Source organism: Salmo salar, chromosome ssa01 (assembly GCF_905237065.1).
Source record: "Salmo salar chromosome ssa01, Ssal_v3.1, whole genome shotgun sequence".
In the NCBI taxonomy this organism is placed as follows: domain Eukaryota; kingdom Metazoa; phylum Chordata; class Actinopteri; order Salmoniformes; family Salmonidae; genus Salmo; species Salmo salar.
Window position 1 is genome coordinate 37603913 of NC_059442.1, and position 16985 is coordinate 37620897.

The 16985-nt window shown below is 45.5% G+C and overlaps 2 protein-coding genes across 12 annotated transcripts in view; both read right to left on the reverse strand.

Moving 5' to 3' along the window:
* hectd1 (HECT domain containing 1) overlaps positions 1-4525 on the reverse strand; it is a 28179-nt gene extending 23654 nt beyond the window's left edge. For 6 of the 7 annotated variants that reach the window (XM_014194240.2, XM_045717590.1, XM_014194256.2 and 3 more), the window contains exons 1-5: positions 4240-4525; positions 2206-2489; positions 1691-1925; positions 987-1214; positions 497-778 (exon numbers count right to left, since the gene is read on the reverse strand). In XM_014194240.2, the coding sequence (XP_014049715.1) occupies positions 497-778; positions 987-1214; positions 1691-1925; positions 2206-2345 (885 nt within the window). In that variant the 5' untranslated portion in view covers positions 2346-2489; positions 4240-4525. Of the gene's footprint in view, positions 1-496; positions 779-986; positions 1215-1690; positions 1926-2205; positions 2490-4109; positions 4127-4239 lie in introns of those variants that run through there. The other variant, XM_014194226.2, reaches the window with a different exon arrangement.
* Positions 4526-7095: 2570 nt separating this feature from the next.
* heatr5a (HEAT repeat containing 5a) overlaps positions 7096-16985 on the reverse strand; it is a 32423-nt gene continuing 22533 nt past the window's right edge. For 3 of the 5 annotated variants that reach the window (XM_014194325.2, XM_014194318.2, XM_014194311.2), the window contains 13 exons: positions 16628-16807; positions 16161-16394; positions 15696-15874; positions 15537-15605; positions 15239-15418; positions 12598-12850; positions 10845-11084; positions 10439-10714; positions 9974-10249; positions 9308-9562; positions 8858-9009; positions 8393-8603; positions 7097-8206 (listed from right to left, as the gene is read on the reverse strand). In XM_014194325.2, the coding sequence (XP_014049800.1) occupies positions 7905-8206; positions 8393-8603; positions 8858-9009; positions 9308-9562; positions 9974-10249; positions 10439-10714; positions 10845-11084; positions 12598-12850; positions 15239-15418; positions 15537-15605; positions 15696-15874; positions 16161-16394; positions 16628-16807 (2807 nt within the window). In that variant the 3' untranslated portion in view covers positions 7097-7904. Of the gene's footprint in view, positions 8207-8392; positions 8604-8857; positions 9010-9307; positions 9563-9973; positions 10250-10438; positions 10715-10844; positions 11085-12597; positions 12851-15238; positions 15419-15536; positions 15606-15695; positions 15875-16160; positions 16395-16627; positions 16808-16985 lie in introns of all 5 variants that reach the window. The other 2 variants (XM_014194302.2, XM_014194295.2) reach the window with 1 other exon arrangement.

Consider the following 16985-nt stretch of genomic DNA (forward strand, 5'->3'; position numbering starts at 1 on the left):
GAGGCAAAACAAAAACACAGCTGGAGATTATTACCACAATCCATTATTCTCATACGCTAGCCAATCTCACTTCATCATAGCTCTCATTACAATACATCGCTCTTCACTGAAATATTCTGAAACTGGATCCTTTCCAAGTGTTTTGTTTGTTATTACCGTTAGCTTTTAAGATATTGCAGTTCATACATTAACATTCTGTGCCAATAAAATAGTTTAGGAATAAATTATTAATTCTTACTAATACAGAAATGTGTCCCAGAGGGCACATAACACCAAACACAGCTACCACTTTGGATGCAAATCAAACTGCAATAATTTGTCAAGAAGGCTAAGGACTTTATTTAAAAAGCCATCTAATAAAACTCCTTTCAGGGTGTAGTGCCTTTGAGATTTGGGCTGGTCCTTGAAGATTACATTTCAGAAAGGGTATATTGGCCCAATTTGTTTTGTAACTGTGTATTTAAAAAAAACAAGACCAAATGTAAAATGTCCTTACATGGGTGACGAGGGGAGAACCTCTGCACAGGGTGGAGAGCAGGCTGACGATGGTTGACACCTGGTTGCTGAGTTTGGAATCAGCGACGGTGGGTTGGGCCCCAGTGGAGGTCCGGCCTGGCTTACTAGTGGAGGAGGGGCCGGAGACCGTGCCTCCGGCAGCAGCCATCCGAGACAGCAGCTCTTCTGTCAGCCCGTGCTTGGCCAGAGGTGCTGGGTCCACCCCTCGACGGGTGAAGCGGTCCGCCAGAGAGGCGAAGCAGCGCAGAGCCCCGTCGGACACCTGTGGATCAATGGGTTGCATTTTAAATCAATAACAATGGAATCAACCAGGCCTTTGAGCTTCTTCCGATGATAATCGAGTTGATTTATATACTACTTCTACAGAAACTCAAAGCATTTATATGGTAAAGGGAAAACTCATCCATCCACCACCAATGTGCATGGAAGCCTCCCCCCACCGATGACTCTTGAGTGGGTGTTCTATTCACCTGGTGGTCCTCGTGTTTGAGTAGGCTGGAGAGGGACTCCACGCAGGTCTCCAGAGAGGAGTCCTGGGGCTCCATCTTGCTGCACAGGCGAGACACCACAGCCATGGCAGAGTGCAGGGTGTCCTTATGGACCAGATGACCGCTGTCCCGGATGAAGCTAAGCACACAGTTCAGACCCCCAGCCTCAAACACTGCTCCAGACTCCCTGGTACAGATCAGCTCCAGCACCTGACAAATGACACCACAAACACAAGTTCAGTCAACAAAATAATACATTCATTATTGATTATTTATGGTGTGTAGCCAATCTCACTATGGCCTGTACACAGCACCCGACTACTTTTGAGGACTCGGCAACCGACTACTTTTGAGAGTAAGCATGTTCTCTATTATTCTACAACAAACATAAGCCCTTCCTCAAACAGATATACTTGTTGTGTATACTACAGATTGAGGAAATATGACCTGGATATTCAAGACTTCATTTGCATCTTCTGATTTGAATAAAACGTCTCAGGTAAAAGGGAAAGAACGTTCTCTTGCGTAAACAGTGAAAGGGAGCCTGAAGCCACCAGTTGATCACATGAAAAATGAAAAAGGCAAGGGGAATAATGTAGAACCAAAAACTAGATCTCCACACTGGTATGATGTTCCCTAACTGAGTCTTCGTCAGAAGCATTTTCATAATAAAAAAAAAAGCATACCTTGACACACTGCTCTGCCAGGTCTCTGCTGGTCCTGTTGTTTAGCTCCACCACCACCAGGCGGTTACACAGTGCCTTGATGGCCCCCTCCACGCCAACGATCCTGCGGGTGCACTCAGCCGACACGTCCAGGTAGTATGTGATGGCGCGGGCCGTCACCTCCAGCACGTTGTCCGGAGCACTCTCGTCCAGGAAGATCTTACACAGGGCTGGAAGGAAGGTGCGCGGGGGACACCTGGGAGAAGAGGACATTTTTTTTTTACTTTTATTTATCCCATTAGAAGGAAGTTAAAGACCTCTTTATGTACCTCTTGAATGACATGTAAACAAGCAGCTGTGCATGACTCAGTAATCACATAAAAATGAGTTGTTGTTTTGTCATTATACACAGTTTGTATAAGCACTGCATTGTCCTCAACAGTATGACAACAGCTTGGGATGTTTGAGAGATGTTTGTGAGCCCAACAGTTGACATTTGTGAGATTAACAGTTGAATGTGTGTGTCTGTGACTCACGTCTCGAAGCAGCGGTCCACATTGTCAGACATGAGCAGCAGCATGCAGAGCTGCTCCAGGGCGATCAGCTGCATGTCCCTCTCATCTCCCTGGCCCATCTGGAGCCACTCCAGCAAGGTGTCTGGGTCCACGTCCGCCATGATCACCCCCCTGCTACAGCTCCCTATCTGCCACCTAGCCCAATCACTGCTGTGGGCTGAGCTGGGGACTCATCCGCTGGATGGAGAAAACACTGATAGGTCCAGTCACTGCTCCCTCCCGTGTGTCATGAAGTCCTCCTTCACCTGGGGGAGGAAGGGAGACAGAGGGAGGGATGGGAGAGAGAATGGAGAGAGAGAAGGTAGAAAGAGAGGGATGTAGAGAAAGCTGGCATTTAGTTGAATCATGGCTGCCTCATATTTGCAGTTGCCAATGGGATTATGTGGGGCAAGTCAGAACAACAAAGGTTTGTAGCTAGTTTATGTGTAACAGCTGAAACATGGTAATTGGTATAAAGAACTAAATAACAACAACCGTGACCTTTCCTCTCAGGAAAATAAGTGGGGCACAAAACCTGTTCTCCGGGTACTGTATGTAGAGTGGAGGTACCATCTCAACACAATAGGGTGATCTAATATTTTCAATTGGGGGGTGGACTACATTGATTAACAGTAGAACCATCTCCTTTGTCAGAGCCTGGATGGCTACAGGCTAAACAGGCTTGGGGCAGATCATCTTATCAACAGATTAATCACAAATTGACAGAGTGCTTGAGGTTTCTATGACTCTAGCAACCCAAGAGGTTGTATTGTAGGATTTAGGCCTAGGTTCCATTTCCTTTGAGATACAAACTGAATGTCCAAAAAAAGAATTGTAGGTAGAATTGATCCATCTTCCATTATTTACAGCCTGACAATAGAGGCACTAATTAAGCCTATGTGCAGACATCTCTTCACTAAAGTGACATGATCATCATTATTTTAGTACCTAATGTCACAAATATGTTCAAGTCAGCAGTTCTTTAAAATAGGCCTATCTAGCTAGCTAGTTAGATCATGACTTGGTTCATTTTTATTGCCACTGCAGGCCAGCTAACATTAGCTACATGACTAAGTTAGCTTGTCAATTACAGAAGCAAAGGTAGCTACTGACGTTGCAGTTGTGACAGACAACCTAGCTAGCTAAAAAGCAGCAGTATAAAAATCGTACTGTGGGTACAAACAAGCTAAAACACATAGTTAACTAACATAAACAAGCTACCAGTTGCTAGCTCTAGATAAGGCCCCACCGTTACTGACGAGCTAGCTGGCCCAGCTCTATCAGCATAGCCATCTGTCCACGAAGACACGTCATAGCGTTGACCAGTTAGCTACATTATTATCTGATGTTGTTCTTCCATAAACTATCTTTAAGTACTGTAGTAAGATAGTTACGTTAATGTAGTTCACTTTTGACTATATTTATCTAAATTAACTAGCTAGCTAGGGATTGTTACGTTTGTTAGCAAGTAACTCGTAACCGGTTAAAGGCTTTTGCCAGTAAATTCTAATATATTAAATACTAGTTAGCTATTTCACGCTAAGTGTGTGGTGGGAGGGAATCTAAACATAGCGGACTGTATAGAAGAACGCCAACAAGAAACATTGTGTTTTTCTGGTTGATCTCTGCATATCAGTTTTAGCCAACTGGCTACAACAAGCTAATGTTTGTCAGTGTAACTAACGTTATCTAACAGTTAACTCCTAACGCTGTTCAGATTAGCTAACGTTAACTGGGTGTCTCGCTAGCTAGTCTAAAATTAAACAATTACATTACAAGCAGAAAATATTTACTAACTAACATGCATATTTTGAGAATTGGAAAATACTGAATAGCTCAAACCACGGTCGTAATAACAGCTACAATGTTATAATACATGGCCTGACCATGAACACATAATCCGCGAGGCTTCAGTTCCAGGAGAGCCCAAGGCCGCCACAGTTCCGTCAGTAACAACACATAGGAAAAATTGGGTCGCTTGGTTTTACAGCACCAACATATCAGATAATCACTCACCGTCTTTCAGCAGATGACGAGAAGAAAATGACGGTCGATCAAACAAAATAGTATGTAGAGGAACAAGCTAACCTAAGAAAAAAAACTGCTTAATTCCCAGGTATTTTTTACCGAGACATTAAGGTCAAAGTGGACGGTAATGCAATACAGACATCCGAGCGAAATGGAGAGCCGTTGCGGTAACAGTTGGCTCTCCGTCGTATGTATCACGAGGCTACGAAGCGTCCTAGTGTATACTCCATTCACAGTATGGAAGGCGGCGCTTCAATACATCGAAAAGCACAGACCACATTTCCATAATTACATTATGTAAACGATGGACCCCACTGTGGCCCCCCAACATTCTAGGGTAACTATCTAAATTTGGGCATACTCAAATTGGTATCATTCTTGAATATTACAGTCACTCAGAAAAGGCTAAATACATGCATATGGTGTCATACCTCGTGTTATAGACAAATGAAGCAATTATTAAAGGAAATGTAGGCTTTATTCATAACACTGTCATTAGAAAATGTGTTTATTCAACCAATATTTTCATTTGTACAGTTTACAAAATAAAATGACAGGTTACATTACATACAGACTAGTATTTTATAGTATCCTCACAGCTACAGTACGAAACTGCCAAACAGCCTGAGCAAAAGCCAAGCTGAAAGCAGGACAATGTCCTCTGTACCAGATTTGTTATTGCAGAAACTCTCATTTGTAGCGTTAACTTTCTGAACCATCATCCCATGATTGACACCCTCATTATCATACTGTCAATTCTCTTTTCGTTGCATTTGATTGATATTGACACTTGCATCCATTTCATAAATACCCATTCTGATCAGTGTCCCTTTAAACCAGAAATGGATTTAACATACATTCTTCCACACTCAGCCATCCAGGATACTTTTGTATGGTAACTTAACATGAACATTGATTAAAAACAAAGAGGATTATGATAGTAATGATAAAGTAATGCTGCTAACTGACCACTTGCTAACTGGATCCCTATGCAGCCCTTTTTAATGTACTCAGTGACCATAATACAGTACTAAGATTATGACCATTATAATGTTAACTTCATAACGTTTTGATTGCTAGCTGGACATGTAGCTACATCATCAAACAGTATGTTAAGTGCAATGCCATTTCAAGAACATCAGTGCAGTGATTTTATTGTTCTGTGGACACACTGCTCTGTAGACAGTTGGTTTAGTCTTTAAAAAAAAAACTTTTCAGTACATGGTAGTTTACATTGCTTTTCCTGTATATTGCCATGGCAATTTAAACCTAAGTTGTGCTGGAGAATAAAGTTACTGGAGCGTTTTGTTTTTCACCAACACTTCCATTATGACAGTAAATGTATATGTATGCTGCATCTCTTTCAGCTTAGATTGCAGAATACATACACACACACACACACACTTTACCTGTCAAAAGTTTTCGAACACCTACTCATTCAAGAGTTTTTGTTTTGACTATTTTCTACATTGTAGAATAATAGTGAAGACATCAAAACTATGAAATAACACATATGGAATCATGTAGTAACCAAAAAAGTGTTAAACAAATCTAAATATATGTTATATTTGAGATTCTTCAAATAGCCACCGTTTGCCTTGATGACAGCTTTGCACACTCTTGGCATTCTCTCAACCAGCTTCATGAGTTAGTCACCTGGAATGCATTTCAATTAAAAGGTGTGCCTTCTTAAAAATGAATTTGTGGAATTTCTTTCCTTCTTAAATGAGTTTGAGCCAATCAGTTATGTTGTGACAAGTTAGGGGTGGTATACAGAAAAAGACCAAGTCCATATTATGGCAAGAACAGCTCAAATAAAAAAAGAGAAACGACAGTCCATCATTTCTTTAAGACATGAAGGTCAGTCATTCCGGAAAATTTCAAGAACTTGAAGTACAGTCGCAAACACCATCAAGCGCTATGATGAAACTGGCTCTCGTGAGGACCACCACAGGAAAGGAAGACACAGAGTTACCTTTGCTGTAGAGGATACGTTCATTAGAGTTACCAGCATCAGAAATGGCAGCCCAAATATATGCTTCACAGAGTTCAAGTAACAGACATCTCAACATCAACTGTTCAGAGGAGACTGTGTGAATCAGGCCTTCATGGTCTAATCGCTGCAAAGAAACCACTACTAAAAGGACACCTATAAGAAGAAGAGACTCACTTGGGCCAAGAAACAAGAGCAATGGCGATTAGACCGGTGGAAATTTGTCCTTTGGTCTGGAGTCCAAAATGGAGATATTTGGTTCCAACTGCCGTGTCTTTGTGAGAAGCGGTGTAGGTGAACGGATGATCTCAGCATGTGTATTTCCCACCGTAAAGCATGGAGGTGGAGGTGTGACGGTGCTTTGCTGGTGACACTGTCAGTGATTTGTTTAGAATTCAAGGCACACTTAACCAGCATGGCAACCACAACATTCTGCAGCGATACGCCATTCCATCTGGTTTGGGTTTAGTGGGACTATCATTTGTTTTTCAACAGGACAATAACCCAACACCCCTCCAGGCTGTGTAAGGGCTATTTGACCAAGAAGGAGAGTGATGGTGCTGCATCAGATAACCTGGCCTCCACAATCACCCGATCTCAATTCAATTGAGATGGTTTGGGATATGTTCGACCGCAGAGTGAAGGAAAAGCAGACAAACAGTGCTCAGCATATGTGGGAACTTAAATACTGTTGGAAAAGCATTCCAGGTGAAGCTGATTGAGAGAATGCCAAGAGTGTGCAAAGCTATCATCAAGTCAAATGGTGGCTATTTTGAAGATAAACAAATCAAAATATATTTTATATTAACACTTTTTTGGTTACTACCTGATTCCATATGTGTTAATTCATAGTTTTGATGTCTAAACTATTATTCTACAATGTAGAAAATAGTAAAAATAAAGAAAAACCCTTGAATGAGTAGGTGTTCCTTAAACTTTTGACCGGTAGTGTGTATGTGTCTGTGTGTGTGTGTGTATACATACATACTGCCTCTCTACTTAGTATGATGACAGCCATTCAAATGATATGTAATCTAACACAAAACTAATAATGTAGACATCCAAGCATGTGGATGCCATGCAACGTTTAGATGTGAATACAAATTATATGGTTAGAAGTGAACTAATGTTTCCCTCACTGATTGAACAGGGGTGTATTCACACAGAAGAAAATGGGCCGAAACGTGGAGGGACATACCTGAATTTGTCCTTAAGAAACACTTGTTTTTGTTTTCTGTTGCAAAATGTTTTGCTACACTTTGCACTAATGAATACACCCCAGATGGGCTACGACTCCAACCCCAGACCTTTGCTGTCTGTAGACCTACCAGCAGCATTTGAGCTCCCTGGTTAGGAATCTGCGTCCAATGATAACATTGTCTTTACTCTGTTGTCATTCCCTCATAGAGGTTAAACAGTTAAAATGAACACCTATTGTACCATGAAATTAAACTTAAAGTCCAAAACTTAATTTTGACTGCCTGCCAAACTAAAATGATGAAATACTGCACTGTCCTGTCCTTGATCTGTGCCTGGCTTTAGTGATTATTACAATCCTAATGCGGTAACTATGCTACTATGATAACGACACTATAATATAACGTGTGGCTGTTTCTTGTCCGCTCACGATAACTAAGCATTCATTTCAGTATATAAAGGCTCACAGAAAATTGGTCTTGAGTTGAATGCTGGGCGAGGTCTTGCTGGGTACTTGAAGTTGTGTGGTCTTGGCGTTGACACTCTCCTGGTTGCCCTTTACAGCAGCCTCCACCCTGGCTTTCATGTAGGGCGAAGAGGCCATGAGGGCCTTGAAGACGGACGAGTGCTGGGGGCCGATGCGCATCAGGTCCTGCAGGGCTGACTCATGCAGGGTGCGGGCGGGCGCGGGGGCAGAGGACAGGGCATTCTCATCCAGTAGAAAGGAGATGAGGATGGGAAGGAGAATGGCCACCAGCTGGGGACCTGGAGGTCAAAAGGTCAAAACACAACCCGAATAAGACCTCATCATGGGACAGAGACAGAAAAATTGGAAAGGAAAATAACCCAATCCAAATTTTATACTCATGATCTATCTAGAAAAAGACGAATAATCTTTACCACTCGAATGACCACAGCAGTCAAAAGTCTGAGATAACCTAGCCTACTCACGGTGCGTCTCGTCGGCAGCGAACACCAGAGCCTCTAGGGCCCTGACTCCATCTTGGATGGCCTGGAGCTCTTTGGAGCTCTGGGGCCTCCTCCTCTCCACCCCCTGCAGGTGTCCCACCACACAGCTCCCCAGGCCCTGGATGAAGGGCACCGCCACCCCTGTCTTGCTCTGGAACACTGACATCAGCAACTGGTAACTCCTGCTGAGCACCTGAGGAAGCGTAAAGAAGGTGTAGAATCAGCTGTGGATACACACTTTAAATATGCTAATTATTGGGAAGAACCTCTTTGCATTAAATGCTTGAAGAGAATGTAATACTGAGGAACTTTAAACAGTAACTTGAAAAGTTGAATATTTAAAATACTTTTAGTCATCATAAAGACAGTGTGTCACCAAGGAGTCCTATAAAAGGTGTTATTTTCCTCAGTTTTGTATTTTGTTGGAACTACTTAGTGCTGACTTACCACAGGGTCCTTAGACTCCAGGCTGGCCTTAAACTTGTCTATGCAGCGTGTCTGCAATGGCTGGGCTGTGGTGACCTCAGGACTGGCAGTCAGCAGGAAGATGGTGAGAGCTGTCAACAGACTGACCTCATCCACCGCAGGGTTGGGCTTATCTGTAAACAGAGACCAGAACACAAAGCGAATCATACATCCAGCTGGAATCTTATTTAACTTCTAATTTAATTATGTATTCTAAACCACATTTTGATTTCTAAACCCAAGGCTAAACTTGGAAAGCAAATGAAGAACTTAAAATCGGATTGCGTATGTGTAGACTTTCAAACCAAAAGGCCATGACATTTGCTGTAGGCTGGTTTCTGAATGAAGTGGCCTCCCGTGTCTTAACTGACTGTGTGCGTGTGTGTGATTATGTTTTCTATGTGAAGTGCCCTCCAGTCCCTGACGCCGTACCGGAATCCCAGAAGTCCAGCAGGGTGTTGAGAGCACAGCGCAGCAGGTGGGCCCAGGCCCCGCGGCTCTTCTCTGAGCGACTCATAGGGGAGGAGAGCACACATCTCAGGGCCTGCAGGGCTGCAGGCACCACCAGGTCCAGAGCCTCACCACCCCCACTGCTACCCCCAGCTCCACCACCACAAGGATTGTGGACCAACTCCCTCAGCACCCCCATCAACAGGTACATTACTGTAGGCAGAATGGAGACACTACCTATGGGGGGGAGAAGAGAGAGGGTAACTATTAACCACAGCGTCATAGAAAAGACGAGAAGTGAGGAGAATGTTTAATCAGCCTGAGTGATCATCCTTTAAACAAGATCAAGTTGTTTTTAAAAAGGGCTTTAACGCATTCATTTGCAAATGAGTATTCTTCCATTTGTGATCAACTGATCAAATAACAATCAATCAATCACTCTCAATGGCTCAATTAACGATTAATCATGATATTGACCTACTCTGTGCTGTTGGCAGTTAGCAACAGTGCTGGGGTAAATTCTATTTTCATTTAGGACGTTAACTGAAATTCCAATTCCCTTCATTGGGATTGAAATTGGAATGTCTGTTTACTTCTGGCTTGGTTTAATTGAGCCAAGTCCTGATTATCAGGCCCAGTTTGGCTTACCGTCAGGAGAGCAGATGGCTGGCAGGTCAGACAGGATGGCCAGAGCAGCCGCCACTTGTCTGCAGTCACTGTCACTCAGACTCCAGGCCGAACCTCCCTGGCCCCCGCTGGGGCTGCCGGCCAGCTTGGGGCTGAGCTGGGGCAGTTTACGCACCAGCACACACAGGCACAGCTGCAGGGCCCCGAACACTAGAGACCTGCCTGGAACCAGGCCACCAGTGTCCCGGCCCTCCCCAAACTCAGGAACCGTCTCCTTCTCCGCTGCCCCGTCATCCACTGAGAGAGAGAGTGAGTGAGACACACACGTTTCAAAAAAATACAATGTCCTACCTTGCAGTGCTAAAGTTGGTAACACCCTCGTCAACAACTGAGAAGGGCCACAGGCAGAGACATAACTTTTAGAAATTGCGGTTGCTTCCTTGATCGATCACGCATACAAGGCAAGTGTTCCTGCTCCACACTCACCCTCAGCACTGTGGCGTTTCTCCTTGACGTGCTCCTGGGCAGCACACACCACCTGTCTAACCAGCTCCAGCACGGCCAGCTGCACCCCTGGGGCCTCCCGCGTCACTATCAGCCTGTGAAGCACGCTCAGCAGTTCCACACTCAACACCTGGTCATTGCCGACTTTTGACCGGGGCCAGGAGACCTCTAGCAGGGCCTGCAGGGCCTGGAGGCAGGAGGAGATGTTCTCCATCTGGTCATGGGAGTGAGGAGAGCACAGGAACTCCACACTGATGCCTACAGACAGGGATAACACGACGCATCAAAAACATAGCCGCTCGTCAATTTCTCCAACTACAAAGACTATCTGCTTCAAAAGCTCAAATTGATAGAAAAGTGCCCTTGTGTCAGGTCCATCACTTCTCACCCAGGATGAGGTGGAGTCGGTCAGAGCTGATGTCCTCAGGGGACTTGACGGAGGCCAGGGAGGTGGACTGGCCCATGGAGGTGGGGGTGACGGGTCGGGACAGGTTGGCAGGGCCATCGTCCACCATGATGAAACCAGTGCTGTTTAGCCACAGGGCCGTGGCATGGAGGATGGGAGCCCAGGAGCTGCAGTAGTGGGGTCTGGCCTGCTCCGCTGTCTCTGCTGTGTAGAACGTCCCTCCTGATGCTCGCGCACGCACACACACACACACACACACACACACACACACACACACACACACACACACACACACACACACACACACACACACACACACACGTTAGATCAATGCAATTTCCCATCAACGATACATATGTTAACTTCATTGCACACATAAATTAATAAACCACAGCATTAGTGATGTGCCGTTTGCGAATTATTCATTATTTTTTAATTTGACCTGTTGGCCGCAATGCATTCTACAGCAGGATTAATACGCGCTCTTCCGGTGACGTGCTCCGATCAACAGTCTGTCTGTATCGGTCATATATGCGCTCGAGGTCTTCACGGATCCACCTGGACCCGAATACCCGAGATGGTCCGGATCCAGAATTCTAAATAAAAATGTCCACGGGTCTGGGTTGGATCTGATATGATTGTCACGAGTATGTGTAATTTTAACTGACTTGTCCGGAAGGATCCATATAGATCCGAACGCGACTGCTGCATTAGAGAGAAATTGTATAATTTATGCTTTTGCTTTTGACGAGAGTGGCGCGTGTAGCTTGTTCTTGATGTTGGCCAATCATAAGTCATCAAAGTGGTAATAGGCTACTGTCACACACAGCGGCACCTCTCTTTCCCTCCTCTCCCTCACGCTTTATCAGCTCCGGTTAATAAAGTCTCTTAAAAATGGACTTTTCTGCTGCTTCCCTGGATCCGACCAGGTCTATACAGAACGGGTCTAACATATATTTTAAAAAATGAATACATATTGGGTCCGGATGGGAAAGCCCCAGGTCCATTTCAGAACAGGTCCGAAGGCCCGCAGGCAAAATAGATCCAGCTGCAGGCAGCATAGAGAATAAAAAGTGTGTAGAACGGATAATAGATTGCGTGGCGCAAGAATGAATGCAATTGATTATTGAATGTTATGGACACAGCTTTGTAGAACCAAAACAGACACAGCCTCTGCTCAACAAACTCCAACACCAATCGTTTGGGGGGCTGCAGTATGCAAACAATATTGTGCTTATCACCCTCACTGCAGTCAAGTAATTTATTCCACCAAGAGTCGCACACAATCCAGCCTGGTTGCGACCACAACTAGACCTAGTTTCAAATGCCAAGACAATCTTATTTGTATGCCTAGCAATCAACAAATGTACATTGTTTAAAGCATGCTTTTACAAGTCTCAGTCACAAATGACAGCTCCAATAAGCCCCTTATTGTGAACGACATGTGAACGAGAGGCTTTGTAGAATCATGACTCGAGTTTTCAGTTCATCGTTCACCGGTAGGGGGTCCTGCGTGCTCTGAGCATGACTGAATCAAATGAACGAAATGAGTCGAAAAAGAGTCGTTCTTTTGACTGAACGAGTAGAAAAGATCCGAATCAGTAAAAAGAGCCAAACTTCCCATAACTACAGAGCATCTGCCTACAGGATCTACCCTCTTCCCAGTGTGTAACACATACAACCCCACCAGATCTAGAACACCACCTGTAGCCTGCAGTCCTTATGGTGTCCTCACCTGTAGCGGGTAGCTGTGCTGAGTAGTCCTGGGGGAGGGTGAGGAGAACGTAGTCCTGTAGGGCAGCCAGCCACAGACGGCTCAGCGTAGCCAGGTCAGTCTGGACCAGCGTCAGCAGCCCTGGCCCTCCAACCCCCCCACAGTCCTCCTCTAGCAAGGGAGAACCAGCCTGCTCACCCTGCCTCCCTGGGCCTGGCCCTGAGATGGGGCTCTCCCTTGGTCTACTGCTGCTCTGCACCGCCACAATGTACACCTGGGAGAGGAGACAAACACAGTGTTAATGTTATTAGATGTGCAGTATAGATATAGCCAGACAACCAAACAGCACAGTCCAATCAGCACAGTCCACTATAATAGACAATTTCAATAAGCATTTCTCTACGGCTGGCCATACTTTCCACCTGGCTACCCCTACCCCGGTCAACTGCCCGGCACCCTCCACAGCAACCCGCAAAAGCCCCCACCATTTCTCCTTCACCCAAATCCAGATAGCTGATGTTCTGAAAGAGCTGCAAAATCTGGACCCCTACAAATCAGCTGGGCTAGACAATCTGGACCCTCTCTTTCTAAAATTATCTGCCGAAATTGTTGCAACCCCTATTACTAGCCTGTTCAACCTCTCTTACGTATCGTCTGAGATTCCCAAAGATTGGAAAGCTGCCGCGATCATCTCCCTCTTCAAAGGGGGTGACACTCTAGACCCAAACTGCTACAGACCTATATCTATCCTACCCTGTCTTTCTAAGGTCTTCGAAAGCCAAGTTAACAAACAGATTACCGACCATTTCGAATCCCACCGTACCTTCTCCACTATGCAATCTGGTTTTAGAGCTGGTCATGGGTGCACCTCAGCCACGCTCAAGGTCCTAAACGACATTATAACCGCCATCTTCATCGACCTGGCCAAGGCTTTCGACTCTGTCAATCACCACATTCTTATCGGCAGACTCAACAGCCTTGGTTCCTCAAATGACTGCCTCGCCTGGTTCACCAACTACTTCTCTGATAGAGTTCAATGTATCAAATCGGAGGGCCTGTTGTCCGGACCTCTGGCAGTCTCTATGGGGGTGCCACAGGGTTCAATTCTCGGGCCAACTCTCTTCTCTGTATACATCAATGATGTCACTCTTGCTGCTGGTCATTCTCTGATCCACCTCTACGCAGACGACACCATTCTGTACACTTCCGGCCCTTCTTTGGACACTGTGTTAACTAACCTCCAGACGAGCTTCAATGCCATACAACTCTCCTTCCGTGGCCTCCAACTGCTCTTAATTGCAAGTAAAACGAAATGCATGCTATTCAATCGATCACTGCCCGCACCTGCCCAGCCGTCCAGCATCACCACTCTGGATGGCTCTGACTTAGAATTTGTGGACAACTACAAATACCTAGGTGTCTGGTTAGACCGTAAACTCTCCTTCCAGACTCACATTAAACATCTCCAATCCAAAATTAAATCTAGAATCGGCTTCCTATATCGCAACAAACCATCCTTTACTCATGCTGCCAAAAATACCCTCGTAAAACTGACCATCCTACCGATCCTCGACTTCGGTAGGATAGCCTCCAACACCCTACTCAACAAATTGGATGCAGTCTATCACAGTGCCATCCGTTTTGTCACCAAGGCCCCATACACTACCCACCACTGCGACCTGTACGCTCTCGTTGGTTGGCCCTCGCTTCATACTCGTCGCCAAACCCACTGGCAACAGATTATCTACAAGTCTCTGCTAGGTAAAGCCCCGCCTTATCTCAGCTCACTGGTCACCATAACAGCACCCACTCGTAGAACGCGCTCCAGCAGGTATATCTCACTGGTCACCCCCAAAGCCAATTCTTCCTTTGGCCGCCTTTCCTTCTAGTTCTCTGCTGCCAATGACTGGAACGAACTGCAAAAATCACTAAAGCTGGAGACTCATATCTCCCTCACTAGCTTTAAGCACCAGCTGTCAGAGCAGGTCACAGATCACTGCACCTGTACATAGCCCATCTGTAAACAGCCCATCTATATACCTCATCCCCATACTGCATTTATTTATTTAGCTCCTTTGCACCCCAGTATCTCTACTTGCACATTCATCTTCTGCACATCTACCATTCTAGTGTTTAATTGCTATATTTAAATTACTTCGCCACCATGGCCTATTTATTGCCTTAACTCCCTTATCTCACCTCATTTGCACTCACTGTATATAGACTTTTTGTTTTCTTTTTTTCTACTGTATTATTGACTATGTTTTGTTTATTCCATGTGTAACTCTGTGTTGTTGTATGTGTCGAATTGCTATGCTTTATCTTGGCCAGGTCGCAGTTGCAAATGAGAACCTGTTCTCAACTAACCTACCCGGTTAAATAAAGGTGAAATAAATAAATAAATATATTAAAAGAAGTCAGGATTAACAAACTGTCTGTAGTAAAGTGTCTGTATGTGTCATGTGTCTGGGATGAATTGTCAACTCTGTTGCACATAGACACAGTGGAGGATATAGAAAGTGCCAAAGAAACAGCACGGGAATAATCCTGTACTGTAATGACAGTGACATCAACCAGGAGTTTAACTAGTAGAGGATGTGGCTTGTAATGCAAGTGTTGATGAATGACAGGCTGGGACTGGGATCAGCCAGCAATGACTTACCTCCGCCCAGGCCTTGAGCACAGCCAGTGTCTCCATGGTGGATGTTCCCTCGTTGTAGAGCTGACTGGGCACCTCCTTCCCTGCCTGGACCTTGACCAGCGAAGAGGCCAGGAGCTGATGCACCCTCCTCAGATCCCTCAGATCACTGACCACCCCACTGGCGATCCACGCACTGCACACCTGTCAGGCAGCACAGTGGAAAGACTATGTATTCAGTGATAGCTCAAATCAGAGGACCATATTCAATCATTATTTGTTAAAAGTACAAAATAAAGTACAGAGCACTAGATGGCCACACCTGGCAGGCTTTGGCTGTCACATCAGGAGGTGCGTCTGCAGTAAAGGCTGGTCTCAGAGCAGCTCCAACCTAAGCATTAAAAAGAGAGAGGAGTCTTTGAATAAGCCTAGAACGCTCATTCCCCCCTCCGTGGTAGTAGAAGACATGACAGAGACTCACGTTAGCCTGATACTGCTCCAGGATGACGTGGCCAGGGAACTCCGGCTCTGGGATGGCAGCGAACTTGCGGATGATGACCAGTAGAGTTTGTAGGCCAGAGAGCCTCAGCTTGTCACTGTGGTCAGTGGCGGCCATGAAGGCCATGCGGATCAGGTCAGCCAGGTGAAGGACCAGGAAGTCTGGCAGGGAAGAGAGGGTAGGATATATGACGGGTGAACAGACGTTCAATAACACATGGAAATGGCATCTAGATGCTCCACAAGATGCCTTTCGGATAAAACGTATGATTAAACAATGCATTGTTTTAGTTAGGAAAAGTAGCAGGTGGAAAAGGACTGAAATTCCATCTGACAGAGTTTTAATTTGCTAAGCTTTCAGTCTATAATGACCTTTGTCGGAGCAGGGACACTATTGAAAACAGCTCATACAGTAGAAGTGAAGTTCCCACAAAATGGCTTCCCTCACCGGTGGACTCATGCAGGCGGTGCTCCTGGGCCAGGGCCATGTCGAAGTGGGCAGGGTGTCCGTGGCTCTCACACTGGGAGATGATGCGACACACGCACTCCACAGCGAAGACTCGCGTGGACCAGCGCAGGTTGGTGAAGGGCCCGCTGGACTCTGACTTGGCGTGGAAGACTGACGCGTCGTCGTCCCTCTCTCCATCCTCCTCCTGGTTGGTCTCTACCGGGGCTGTGGATTCTGACACAACAAACCACAGAGACAGCTGGTGTGAAGTAGTATAGCCATCAACTTAAACTACATCCATGCGATAGATTGCATCAGTAAGGAGAATATTTGGTGTCAAATAAAGTCCTTTTGACATCGGCCTTGTTGGGTAGAACACGACACCCAGTAACAGAAAGAGAAGGATCGCACTCTTGAAATTGAAGTTAAAAAAGGAAAACGTCTCTTCCATTTGACATCACACCCACCTGCAGAGGCAGACAGGACGTCTTTGCAGAGTTTGAGCCAGTGGGCCAGTTTCCCCGTGGCGATGGAACTCATCATATGGACCAGGGTCTCCTGGATGTCCTGACAGAGACGGGGGTCTGACTCCCGGTCCAGCAGGCTGAACAGAGCCCCCTCCAGGCCCACCTCCTTAATGGTCACATCTGTGGAGGAGAGGACACACTGGTCACAATGGGGCTTCTCTACAGCGTATTATTAAGCTACTTAATGTATGTTCATTATTCAAAGCCCATTTGCACCCGCTGAGCATTACAAGAAAATTACAGATTTGCTGGTGAAGGTAAGTGACCAGACACATCTCGGCTTGTATCTCAGTGTGTG